Raw genomic sequence first — 12,642 nt, forward strand, 5'->3', positions numbered from 1 at the left:
AGCGTCTGAATAAAGGTAATCTGAAGTAATATTAGTTTTACAGGATAAAGTTGACTTTCTGAAGAAGACATGTGTTTTTGTTCCCATTCATTTCAATGTTGAGTAACACATCTGATTATAAACTGATTTGTATCCTCATCATGTTTTCTTTATTCAGACTGAGGAGCTGCTGGTTGTCAGAGATCAGCTGTTCTGCTCTGGCCTCAGCTCTGAAGTCCAACATCCATCTGAGAGATCTGGACCTGAGTAACAACGATCTGAAGGGTTCAGGAGTGGAGCTGCTGAGAGATCTTCTGGAGAGTCCAGACTGCAGACTGGAGACTCTCTGGTCAGTAAGGGGTCTCTGCTGGTTCAGCAGTATTGTATGAACCACAGGGAGGTGTTTCTCTCACTGGGGAAACAGATCAGTGATGTTACCCACTGACTGCAGGCTCTCTCATTCTTCCATCTACTATAGAAGGCCAGCTGAACATGCAAAGCCACACTTTAGTAATCAACTCTCTAACAGACATACGTATGGGGTTTTACAGAAGAGTGGGAAAGGTAGTCTGTTCTTATGGGATGTTTTTAGTTTCTAGGCCGGGGGTGTTCAAACTGCGGCCCGGGGGCCAAATGCGGCCCTCGGAATCGGCCCTCAGCAAATTCTGAAAGTATAATGAAATACGGCCCACAAATGAAACTTGTGCTTGTCTTGTATTGTATTGTACTTCTTAAATATATATGTACACATATATTACACAGTAGTATTCATGTGTTAATAAGCCCACCTTTAAAATAAATTCAGTCAATTAAAGCTGAAAACATTTCCTAACAAATCTAACTTGATAAGAAAAAAGCCCAATAACTTATTGTTATAACAAGCGTGAAATAAACCCTTCATACTTCCTGTAATTATAATCAATCTGAAGCTCCTGCTTTAAGGAATGAGCTGCTAACAGAATAAAGTAAACCCTCTGGAGAGCTGTGAGCTGTTTTGTTTCTTAAAGCATCTTCAAGTAACAAGCATCCTTTACCTTCATTTGATTGAGTTTTCTGACTTATAACTTAACTTATGAGGCAACATACCTCTAGTGAGCGGCCCAGACCTTTATATATTTTTCTGTATGTGGCCCTCGGTGAAAAAAGTTTGGACCCCCCCTGATCTAGACCAATGACTACTTCCTGTAATGCAACTGAGAGCTGTGGCAGTCGTAGTGTTTGCAGAGAAGATATGATGGGATGTAAAGCATGAGATCAGGGGGGTATACTACGAATCTAGTTCAACATATCCTGGATATGTTTTGAGTTATCCGGCTGACTAAATCCAAAAAAAAAAAACGCTCTCGCTAAACTGTCCTACGACGCTGGCTATCACCTCGACCGCAAGCCAGCCGTGTCCTATCTAGTTAGGTGCGCGTTCACATAAAAGGGGTGGTATTTGGAGCATTCGACCAATCACAAACATGGACAAGCCGTGTACTGACAGCGCAGCGCGTCATATATTTCCTGAATGAAAAGTCAACTAATATTAGACAAATATGAAGACGTTAAACTTTAAACATCCATGACTTAAACACTTTATCCAGGATAAAAGCCACATAGTTGCAGCTGCAAGGTGAATACTGCTGGTAAAAGAAAAAGTGTTTGAATACGTTCATTAACAGTTTTATGATATCACTGCTGCCCCGTCCAAGACACGAGTGGATCTGACTTTAATTACATTTGACTCGAGTGTCAACTTAATGTGTTGCTTAAAATAATACTTCTGCATACAGTATGTGACACTGTGAGTGTTGCACGGCCAGATACGGCTCAAGAAGCTGACTCAGATAAGGAAATATATGATACATTATGATGTGATATCATGTGATATGAATGATAATGGGGTACGTCTGCACTCACAGTGCCGCGGACTGTAGGTTACTTATGTTGTGGCAGATATTTAAGTAAGCTTTCTTAACGCTAATGTTATAATAGTCAGATTGCTCTGAAGATGGGAGGTGATATTCTATTCATTTTCACGTTCACACAGTCGGTGATTTTGGCCGGCTGTCTTTCCTGCAACGGCAGTTTAAACTGTATTTCCTTTCTCCTCCTGTCATATGAATTGATCGCTTTAAACTCCGCACACTGAGCTCTGATTGGTCAGCAGGCAGTGCTTTTATCCTGGAACCTATCCTGCTCCGGAGGATAGCCGTTCAGAATAAGTTATCTAGCCCGCTAAAAAGTGAACCAGCTTCGTAGGACCGGAAACCCCTGAAGTTAGCTTGCTAAACGAAAATCTTGATTCGTAGTATAGCCCCCTGGACTCTGAAGCTGACTCAAAGAACAAACACTTATTTAAACTGGATCTCAAACTGTTGGATTGTGTTCATCCCTACAGGATCAATGATGAGCCGTTCAGAGCCACGATCCCGAAGACCTGTGAGTACTGAAACCATATCCTCCATTCATCAAGATATGAAACTCTTTAATGGAGCTCAGGTTTTATTTGTTCACAGTTTATTCATCACGGGGCGAGTTTGAGACGTAAAGAGGAGCGTGGAGGCGTTTTGGAAAATAAAGAAGAAGGCTGCAGCTGATGAGACACTTCCTGTTAGCTCTCCTCAATATTAAATGAACAAAAACAATCAATTGTACTTAAAGCTTTTCTTAAGAATAAATATGTGTTGCACATACACCTGCTGCTACCTACCACCACCTCCCACCCATCCCGGCACCAAAGAGGAGACTCCATCGACCCCAGATACCCAAACTCACTCTTCTTCAGGTTAGCTTCGAGCCCCGCCTTTACCTGCCCCAACACCTCACTTTGAACGATGTAGTCATCCGGATATCTGCATACTGAGAGTGGGACGCAGGACCCGGTCAATGAGGCTGTATAGGTTGATCCATGGGTTGATAATGTGACTGTCGGTTTGAAAAAATTATTTATAATCCATAATTTCCATTTGTATGTAAAATTCGGAGCAAATAAGTTAGCTGCTAATGGTAGCCACCTTCCGGTGTGCAGCTTCCGGTTTTGGCCACGCGTCACTCTCACTCCTTATTTGTTAACATGTTGATGTGTGTAGAACTTCCCCTCGATTCCATTGGCTCTAGCGGTTATAAAGAGATTTCATTCATCAAAATCGACCAAGGGGGGCCAGAGATAGGTCAAATCCACCCAAATGACCCCAGAAGTGGGGTTTTTTGGCTAAATCTCTCTAAAAAGGTCAAATTTCAATTGTTTTGCATCAATCTTGATACAGGGTACTTATTATATGTTGTACTTTGGATTCCTAAAGCTTTTAGTCTACTAACCCATCATCCAAGGGTAGTTTTCACTATGAGTAAAAAAGAATTTTTGGACGGACACTATAATTTACAGTTTTTTACTATGTTCAATCTGAATTTTCTTTAAAATAAAAAACATCTATATTGATTCTGACTCTTCTACATCCAACTCACAGGTTTATCATTACTTTGAGAACAAAGATTATTAATTTAACCCTTTTAGAAGGGAAGATATGGTCATTTGTTCTGGGAATGTCATTTTCGAGCCTGAGACCTGAAAAACAGGCTCAGGTCTTAACAGGTTAATACAAGGCTTTTAAAAAAAGGTTTTTAGGCCCTTCTTAAAGGAGTCAGTGGTCTGTGAAGTCCTCAGTTTGTCTGGGAGGGAATTCCACAGGTGAACAGAAAGCCCCCCCCCCATGGTGCAGAGTTTGGTCCTGGGGGGGGAAGCAGATGGTTGGTTGTAGAATGGAGGTTGCGTGTGGAGGTTTGTGAGGAGAGTAGTTCCTTGAGGTATGAAGGAGCGTTCCTGCACCTATTAGTAGGAGAGGCTGCACTTTGGGAAATGAGGGAAGGAGTTTCTTGAGTTCATCCACAGGATAACTCTAGTCCACAAGTGAAAGTCTGTCAGAGGTGAATGTGTCTTTGAGGAGGAATGTTTTCTTGGGATTGAAAGAGGGTGATATCTCAAAAGTCACTGAGGCTCCATTTCAGAATAATATATATATATGATATGTTTTATAATGATTGATCATTAAAGTGTTATCAAGGCTGGTAAAGGTGCAGCTAGTTTGAATGACTTTGTATACTGCAGGGTAGCTTGTGAATTTACTCCAGGTGGAACTAAAGTCTGATTTAACACTTGGTTATATTTCACATCATTCATCCAGATCTGTAAAGTAACTAAAGGTATTAAGTACATGTAGTGGAGTAAAAGTACACCATTTACCTCTGAACTGTAGTGGAGGAAAAGTACACCATTTACCTCTGAACTGGAGGAAAAGTACACCATTTACCTCTGAACTGGAGGAAAAGTACACCATTTACCTCTGAACTGTAGTGGAGTAGAAGAAGTACACAGTTGCATACAAAGAAAACTAAGCTTCATCTCCAAGCCCAATGGCCTTCGAAGAGCTGCTAAGGAAAAGGAAAGACATCCTGAGACTTTGGAGAGACAGCTACTGTAACTGACAAACTCAAGGAACTGAAAGACACTCCCTAACAGGCCGTAAGCTGTTTAGCCTTACCTTGAATGATTCAGTGCAGTGTTCTGTGCAGGTTTTTGGTTTGCTTTTTCAACTCAAGGAGCTAAAAGACTGATTGAAAGTTGATTTGATTTGCATAATTTCTGATTGCTGATTCAATGTGAAGGAAAATTCACATTTGAGTTTATACAGTATATGTGTGCATATACTGTAGGCCTTATGTTGACTGCCAACCTAAGGACCTCCAACATGTTAATAGAGAATTTATTGAAAAGTTATTTGGCTGATTGTTGTATATTGGCTCAGCCAGGTTATATGGGATGCCCAGTCTACTTACAGATGGGTCACTCATTTTAAAATATTAAACTTTGTTTTATTTTTCTTTAATTTTTCATCCTCATGTAGAATGCTATCACGAAACACACATTTGGTTGTTTATAGCATAAAGAACATCTGATTTAATGTGAGGTAGGGAAATAATCATTTGAGGATAGGTATGTGTATATAAATATGTAATTTACAACAGCTGTAAGATGCTTGATAAGCTTGAAATGCACCTTGAAAAAGTGCTTGAAAAGTGCTTGAATTTGACTTTGGAAAAGGTGTAAGAACCCTGCTTACAATGTAACAGACAAATCTACTACTAATAAAATATAAACATAGCATGCTATAGACATAATACACGTGTTCAAAATGTACACTTACTGTAAATGCACTGAGGTCTGTACTACACTATGTGCAGGTTGTTCAGGGTTATTCCAAAAACTAAGAGTGGAGTCTGGTAAAAACGATGAAGGTTCAGAAACGATGAAGCTTGTTCCTGTGTTTGACTTGTGGGGATAGATCATAGATTAAATGTGAGACGTGATAATAAATCAGTGGTTCCTCGGTGTGTAACGGGTCAGAGGAGGAGGAGCTTCAGGTGGAGATGCTTCAGGGTTGATTTTGCAGAAGATCGATTCTCCATCCCGCTCCCTTTCCTCTGGGAGAACATGTATTGAGTTTTTTATTTACCTCGCTGCTCAGTCAGAGATCTGTCAACATTAACAAGAAAACTGCTAAGTTATTTTGACAAGTCGAGTGTGAGGAGTGAGCGGTGCTGCTGGAGGATTTCAACGTGACAAATCAAATGATCCAGACGTGTCTCTCAAACTGAGGCCAAAAGCTCACTACTTCATTTATAAATTACGCCGAACTAAATGTATTTACAGAAACCCATTAAGGTGTATTTCTTAACTTATACTGTAGCAACTGCCATGTCATATTTTGTGACGGATCAGTCTAAAATACATTACATTACATGTTACTTGTTAGACGCTTTTATCCAAAGCGATTTACATACTCAATAATGTGGGCAATCCCCACAGGAGCAATGTGGGGTGACGTGTCTTGCCCAGGGACACAACGATATGCTGACTGCAGTGGGGTTTGAACCTGTGCTCCCGTGATCCGAACACCAACGCACTAGCCCACTGCGCCACACGCCTCCCGAGGTACGTTTTTAAAATGTAGGCAAAAACTGCTTTTCTACTTTATGTATCTACTTATTTGATTTTTGTTTCAGGGGCAAGCACAGCAACACAATATTAGGGAGACACTTTTATTATAATGACGGTTGTTTCTGTAATGTTTCCAGGACTCAAGTTAAAGTCAAGTAAGTCGAGTTAACGATTTGATGACATACTGTAGGACTCGACTTAAATCAAAAAAGACTTGCAGCTTAACTCGGACTCCAATAATCAATGACTCAGGACTTCACTTCGAGTTCATTCATCTGATAGAAAAATACTAGATTGGAAATAAAAGAATGTTTTTTAAAAGGTTTACGAGAAATCCAATTATTTTCCCTTTTATTCCTTAAGGCTGTTCATCCCCAGCACTTTGTTTGATTCAACATTATCTACAAGTGGCAGGACAGAAAGGTTTAGAAATAATGTTATGTGATTGTATAAAGATACCACACATGATTTCATTTGCATAGAAAACTAAATTGTTTTCACACAAAAACAAATGAAAGAATGCAAAATGAGACATTTTAAATTGGTGTAAACTGCTAAATGACTTGAGCCTTGAGTGCAAAAAATGTAAGACATACTTGCCACTTGCATAAAAAGACTTTTTTCCACATCTGTATGTCAAATGACCGTGTTAGCTTTAAAAGCACTGCCATGCCCAAATATAGTGCTAGCATGGCTATAGACTTGTGGTCTTGTTTAGTCATTAATAGTAATTCGTTTTCTTTATTTTGAGTACTGTGATGTGTTTTAAAAAATCATGAAATGCATTTACTTACTCCCTATCACTTTGAGATACAGTCTTGACATATAAAACGACCTGTAAATAATAAAAGGAGACATGAAAACACACACAAAGTGAGATTTAAATGTACTTTAATAGATGATCACCAGGCTGTTTCCCTTTTACAATGAATCTGAAGTAGTTCTACTTTTACAAGTTAGATTTAAAGACAGAGAGATATTGAATATTGCGCTGAGGAAGAGAAACGTAACTAAGATTAATACAATGCAAAAAGAAAAGAGAGAATCAAACAGAACTACCAATACAGCGTTTCTTAACAACATGTTAACAGGGCAAACAATAAAAGCACAGCCCAGTATTATATTATTATATCACTGTATTTCAGGACCAGTTAAGACAATACGCTTTTTTTGTTCTTTTTTCAAATATACCTCTTTAAAATAGCATTGTATTTTGTATTATTATTTCCATGTTAAACAACTACATTCAGGATTATAACTAAATAAATCACATGCAGAGATTAAATGGATGGATGACACCATGTTGAGATCAAATGAAATCTTCATTTCGATGCAGCGATGGCGATGAGATTGAACTGATAGATTTGTATTTCGTTCTGTATCTTGTCAGCGTTTTATCTTGAAGTAGTTTTGAGAGTATTGTCATTAAAACCGGCTAACAGGACAGTGTGTTATATATCTTTCAGGTTTGTTCTCTCCAGAGCGATATGTACAATCTGTGCACAGTACATACATGTACATGTGGCGTTTGTTTCATTTCATCCATGTTTTGTTTTTTGAGTCTGCATGTGTTTCAAGTCATTTTCAGGAAAAAGTTAACGTTGCATTTAGTACTATTTCTGTGTTAGTGTTAATGTGTTTGTTACGGGACCTCCCTTGCTTTCTGTCCCATCAGGAATGACGCAGAACAGTCGTAATGACAGCGTCGTCAAAACATCAAACCGTTTCTGCTCTCATCCTCCGCTCCACACAATGTATTCTCTGTCAAGGCTGGTGTGTTTTGTTTTCATTTTTATTTATTTTCTCTATTGTTTTGATCCAGCAGCAATCGCATGGTAGTACCAACTCAACATTCAGAAAAATAGATCTCCTCTATAGTGCATTCAGCTTCTGCATGTGGTCACACAGTTCAGTATCGAGCGATTCACAGCGTTCTACTGGTGCCTTGAAAACCTCAAGGCTGGGTATTTGGAATCTGCCAACTTAAAGACAATATTTGAAAGACACTACATATCCGACCCTCCACAAAATCTGATTTCCAGACAACGACTTTTTAAATGAGTCAATGTAAACCTTTCCTCTCCTCTAAGTGTGCCCTCCAGTGTACTTGTGCGTTCTCCAGCTGTTTAATATACAACCTGCATCAAACTCTCCCCAGTGGGATGAAATAAGAAGTCTGCCTCGGATTCATCACAAGCATGAGATGCATATCGAGGCTCAGAAAGTGCATAATGGACAGTATAATGTTAGGGGAGGCCAGGCAGAGCAGAGAGCACGGAGGCTTGGGAAGATGAGGTATAAACACGTGTGAGCGTTACACAGGGAAAGAAAATGGCACAAACTCTGACAACACGCTCTAGCTGTTTTTGAAATAGATTGAGAGAAATAATTAAGTTTAGTTAAACTATACAAGCAGAGGATCCTTTCTGCTTTTAGTTGGCAACATCTGGATCGATCAATAGCTCAAACAAAGTGCTTTCTGTAAATCCAAGCCTCCTTTCCTCCATCGCCCACACTGGCCTCATATCAGTCCTTAACACACACAAAAAAACAAGCCTGTGATGAGCCATGTCGGCAGAAATGTATTTCTTAGAAATCAAATATAATAAATATTAGTAAAAGAATACAAATCAAAACAAAATTATTTTAAAAAAGTAAATTATTTTGTTAAATCTTTTGATATAAATAAAGAAATACAACTTGGCCTCATTTAAAATCAATGTGAGCGACTCTCTGTGAAGAAGCAGAAAGGCCTTTCATGCTGAACCAGTTAAGAGGACTCACCGTCAGAAAACAGTGTGTATCGAGTGTGTCATATATCACACACACACGTACACAACTATTGCAAAGACATTCACTTTGAATCAGCATCCAGCACATAATCATTCATGCTCATTCTGTAATAAATATTTCTCTGGGAATAATATTGGGAATAATTGCTTCTTTATATATAAGATCGACTGTTTTTACATTATTCTATAATACAGGTAAAAGTAGTTTTCTATCACCACACTCACTCTCTGTGCTCAAACTACTTCACCCCAACCCTAAACTCTCAGAAAATGACATACCTATCATGTGCAAGACTTCGCTCAAAGACATTCATATTTGTTTAAAAGTGGCTTTAATGCTGAATTTGATTAAAGAGCTCTTTAGTTATTGAGTGTATTATTTGTGTGGATACGATTTGTGCGTACTGGTATAAACTGACTGGTCCTTTATTTCAAAGTTGTGTTCTTGGTTTCTTTGTTTTACCCTGGTTTCTCGCTCCGCCTCACAATGGCTGACTTGTCCTTCAACTACCCCTTCCTCTTTAAAACCTCAAGCTAAAGGCACATGAAAAACGCCTCCTGTAACACCCACTTATTGTCCTGAAATACAACCGCAGTGATAAATATATATATTGCCGTTCCCACTTCTAACTCTCCCTTCGGTTGCTACATTAGTCACATTATTTTCCTTTCTCGTCATTTTGTGATACTGACAGAGACATGTCGCTGAACAGGAGGAAAGTACAGATCATTCTACATGAACCTTCTTCTCAAATGCATAATCAGAAACACTGCATTCGCTTCATCATTTCCTGCATTATATCTAATTATTTAACATAACCTCTGTATTGATATAGACACATGTTTGTACTGGAGGTCATACAACACACACAGAGCATGATGAAGACTTAAAGAGTAGCCATTGTAGTGTGCAAACATCGTCCTTCTGCCTATTGAATCACAGCCAAACAGTAACCTATCTACTCTAAACTGCATCCATCACTTGGCTAAAGAACGGGTTAACCCTACGCAGTTCTGAACGATTTTCAGCTAAAACGCAAGCACCATGCAGCAGCTTAAGAGAGAAAGCCGAGAAGTAAAATCTCAAACAGTGGCAACCTCAGGCACCTCCTAAAACGTCACCACGAATTACAAGAAGTGTTGTTTTTTTGTCTTTTACATTACATCGATTCATGTCGTATGTATTGAGTAAATCCAGCAGCTACTGATCAGAATTGCAAATCCTGTGCATTGAAAATAAAACTGTGAATACAATCCAAACACATTTTTGATCACTGATTCATTTAGGTAAAACATTTTTTTAACATTTTTTTAATGTTAGATGATTAGATTTCTGAGTTAATTTGGAATTAAGCCAACAGTTTAAGAACTACACTTCTGTCGTGTAACTGTGGCTGAATACATGTATCAATGCATCTGTTATACGAGTCAAATAAAGCGTCATTATGTTATTACGAATATTTTTTCACCTAGTGCTAGTGTAGGAGTGTTTTAGGGCTTACGGTTAAGTAACAGATGAAAAACCCTAACTGACACATGAAAGCATAAACCCACAATTTTGACTTTGATTTCAGCGAACAGAATCTAGTGTATTGAGCGCTGCGGCAAATGCATTGAGAGCTTTGAAGCAGCGCTGGTCGCTTTGCTTTGAGTGAGAACAGATGAGAGGGAGGGGAGAGATGGGAGGGGGGGGTCACAGCGGGGGGAGTGAAGCTCGTGAAGCTCAGAACTCGATCTTGCAGGCAGAGAAGGACTCGTCCTGCATGACGACGGTGCTGCTGGAGGCCAGGACCATGATGTTCAGGTCCTGCTGCTTCTCGTGGGTCTGTTGGTACCATTCCCGGGTCACCTCCGAGTCGTGGGTCGGGATCAGAGTCACCTGACGGGGTCACAATACATTTCATTTAGCCGATGGTTTTATCCAAAACGAGTTACAATAAGGGCATTTTATTTCTTTATTTTAAGCTATTTTAATTTCTTGTCAGCTTTAATTCAAGGGCATTTCATTAGGATCACTTTGGATGTTTCATCTTGTTCTGTATTTATTTTAATATTGTTGTTATGTTTTCTGTAAAGCACTTTGGGCTAAACATCAGGTGCTAAAGTGTATTATTATTATTCAACCATGGAGAAACAAACTGGGAAAGGGTTATTTCCTATCTATAAGCCCGACCAGATTAAGTGCTACTGCATTAGCTTCACTTAAAACCAAATCCTTTGTAAGTGCTACGAACAAAAGAGATGTTTTTTTGTGTTTTTTGTTGAGATGCAGTCAAAACAGGTGAGTTTTCAGTCTGCGATACAGAATTAGAGGGAAGTGAGGGGACATTTTAAATGTTATACAGCAAAAAGTCCAACACTGTTCTTATATAACATTTGTATTTCACTATCTGCAGATGGACCTGCAGGATCAGTCAAGTCAGTAATGTGAGCGAGAGAGCCAGGAACAGAGGATATTTTAGGTTCTTATACAGATTGATGCTGCATGCAGATATTTGCAAGGTCAGGAACATATAGAACATTAATCATTCTCTCTAAGCTAGCACAGAACAGAACCATACAGCACAATACTGCTGAGCGAGGAAGGGATACTATCATCATTGTTTCCAGGATAGCAGTTTGTTAATTGCAAATGCATCACAACGATATAAGTAGATATCACAAACTAAGACTTTTTAGTTGTTCAAACATACAGTATGATCAAAGCATAGTAAAGGTTTGTTCAAGTGTGTTGCTGATGTAACCAGTTAGAACTGGTCGCCGGCATTTAACAAAATAAAGGCAGGGTTTTAAAGAAGCCCTTTTATGCTTTTTGGGGTTTTGCACCCACTAAGGCCCTACAGTACGTAGCTGTGTACGTGACAGGATGTATGATTACCTAGAAGAGCGTCAGGACTGTTTTAGGCATATGATAGCTATGTGATTAACATGATGACTGAGCCTCTATGGAGATAGACATAGGCTATGACTGTCATGTGTATTGCTGACGTGGGCCTTAGCTAATCTGAACTAAACATTGAATCCTGCTTTGAACCGGTATTCCTCCATCTCTTGAATATCAGCATGTGAAGGACACTGTTCAGGAACTAGTTGGACCAAATGCTCTGTATGTGATGAATACTTTCATTCTTGCAAGGATCATAAATACATGTATCCTGATTATTGAAGCTCAAGCCGGCGACGAGTGATATTTTTCTAACAGAGGCACAGATAGACTGATGGAGGTTGTACCTGTAAATTGGAGCCCCACTGAGCCTTGCCCTCCAGCAGGGCGTCCAGGACTCCTCGGCTCGGCTCTCCGCTGCCCGGGTCGTTCCCGCTCACCACGTAGTACGACGCTCGCACCCTCTTGAAGAACTCCTGGTCCACGTTCTTGGCACTGCAGTGGTTGGGCACATAGGCCAGGTCCACATAGATGGGGGGTCCAGGGGGAACAACAGAGCCAACTTTCTGGGGGTTGGTGCCTGAAGGTGAAAACATATTTAAAACAGCATGAGGAGGCAATTATCGTAGTTGCACAGCAGAAGCAAAGATCAACTTTGTCCTCAACTGAAGAAATTATATTCTGTTCAATCATTTATTCATAGAAATCAGTGCTTCGACGGAGAATAATACATGTGCTGCACATCCATCATTTGAATGTGCACCTACCTCATTTGAAGATACACTTGATGTGCTGTTTAATGAGAAATATATAATTGTTCCTTGTAACTTCACATTATTAAGTGCAGAATTATTATAGTTGCAAATAGAAAGTCAAAATTCAAATTAAGTTGTTAGCATGATCGCATCAATGCCCCAAAATAACCATGTTAGCTATAACAAAGAAACTTAGATTTAGAAATACGATTAACAGTCGTATTTATTTGCACAACATCTTATGGACCTTGG

At 39.4% G+C, this 12,642-nt stretch overlaps 1 protein-coding gene and 1 long non-coding RNA gene across 3 annotated transcripts in view; one reads left to right on the plus strand and one right to left on the minus strand.

The window, feature by feature from the left end:
* Positions 1-285: 285 nt before the first annotated feature.
* Positions 286-3,048, plus strand: LOC117497288. The gene is made up of 3 exons (XR_004557364.1): positions 286-328; positions 2,363-2,403; positions 2,481-3,048. It is a non-coding gene; the product is annotated as an uncharacterized LOC117497288 (long non-coding RNA).
* A 7,010-nt stretch (positions 3,049-10,058) lies between these two features.
* Positions 10,059-12,642, minus strand: part of map1ab (microtubule-associated protein 1Ab) — a 70,548-nt gene continuing 67,964 nt past the window's right edge. For both annotated transcript variants that reach the window (XM_034149199.1, XM_034149200.1), the window contains 2 exons: positions 11,983-12,215; positions 10,059-10,630 (listed from right to left, as the gene is read on the minus strand). In XM_034149199.1, the coding sequence (XP_034005090.1) occupies positions 10,475-10,630; positions 11,983-12,215 (389 nt within the window). In that variant the 3' untranslated portion in view covers positions 10,059-10,474. The remainder of the gene's footprint in view (positions 10,631-11,982; positions 12,216-12,642) is intronic.

The sequence above is a fragment of the Trematomus bernacchii genome, unplaced genomic scaffold (genome assembly GCF_902827165.1).
Source record: "Trematomus bernacchii unplaced genomic scaffold, fTreBer1.1, whole genome shotgun sequence".
Lineage (NCBI taxonomy): Eukaryota > Metazoa > Chordata > Actinopteri > Perciformes > Nototheniidae > Trematomus > Trematomus bernacchii.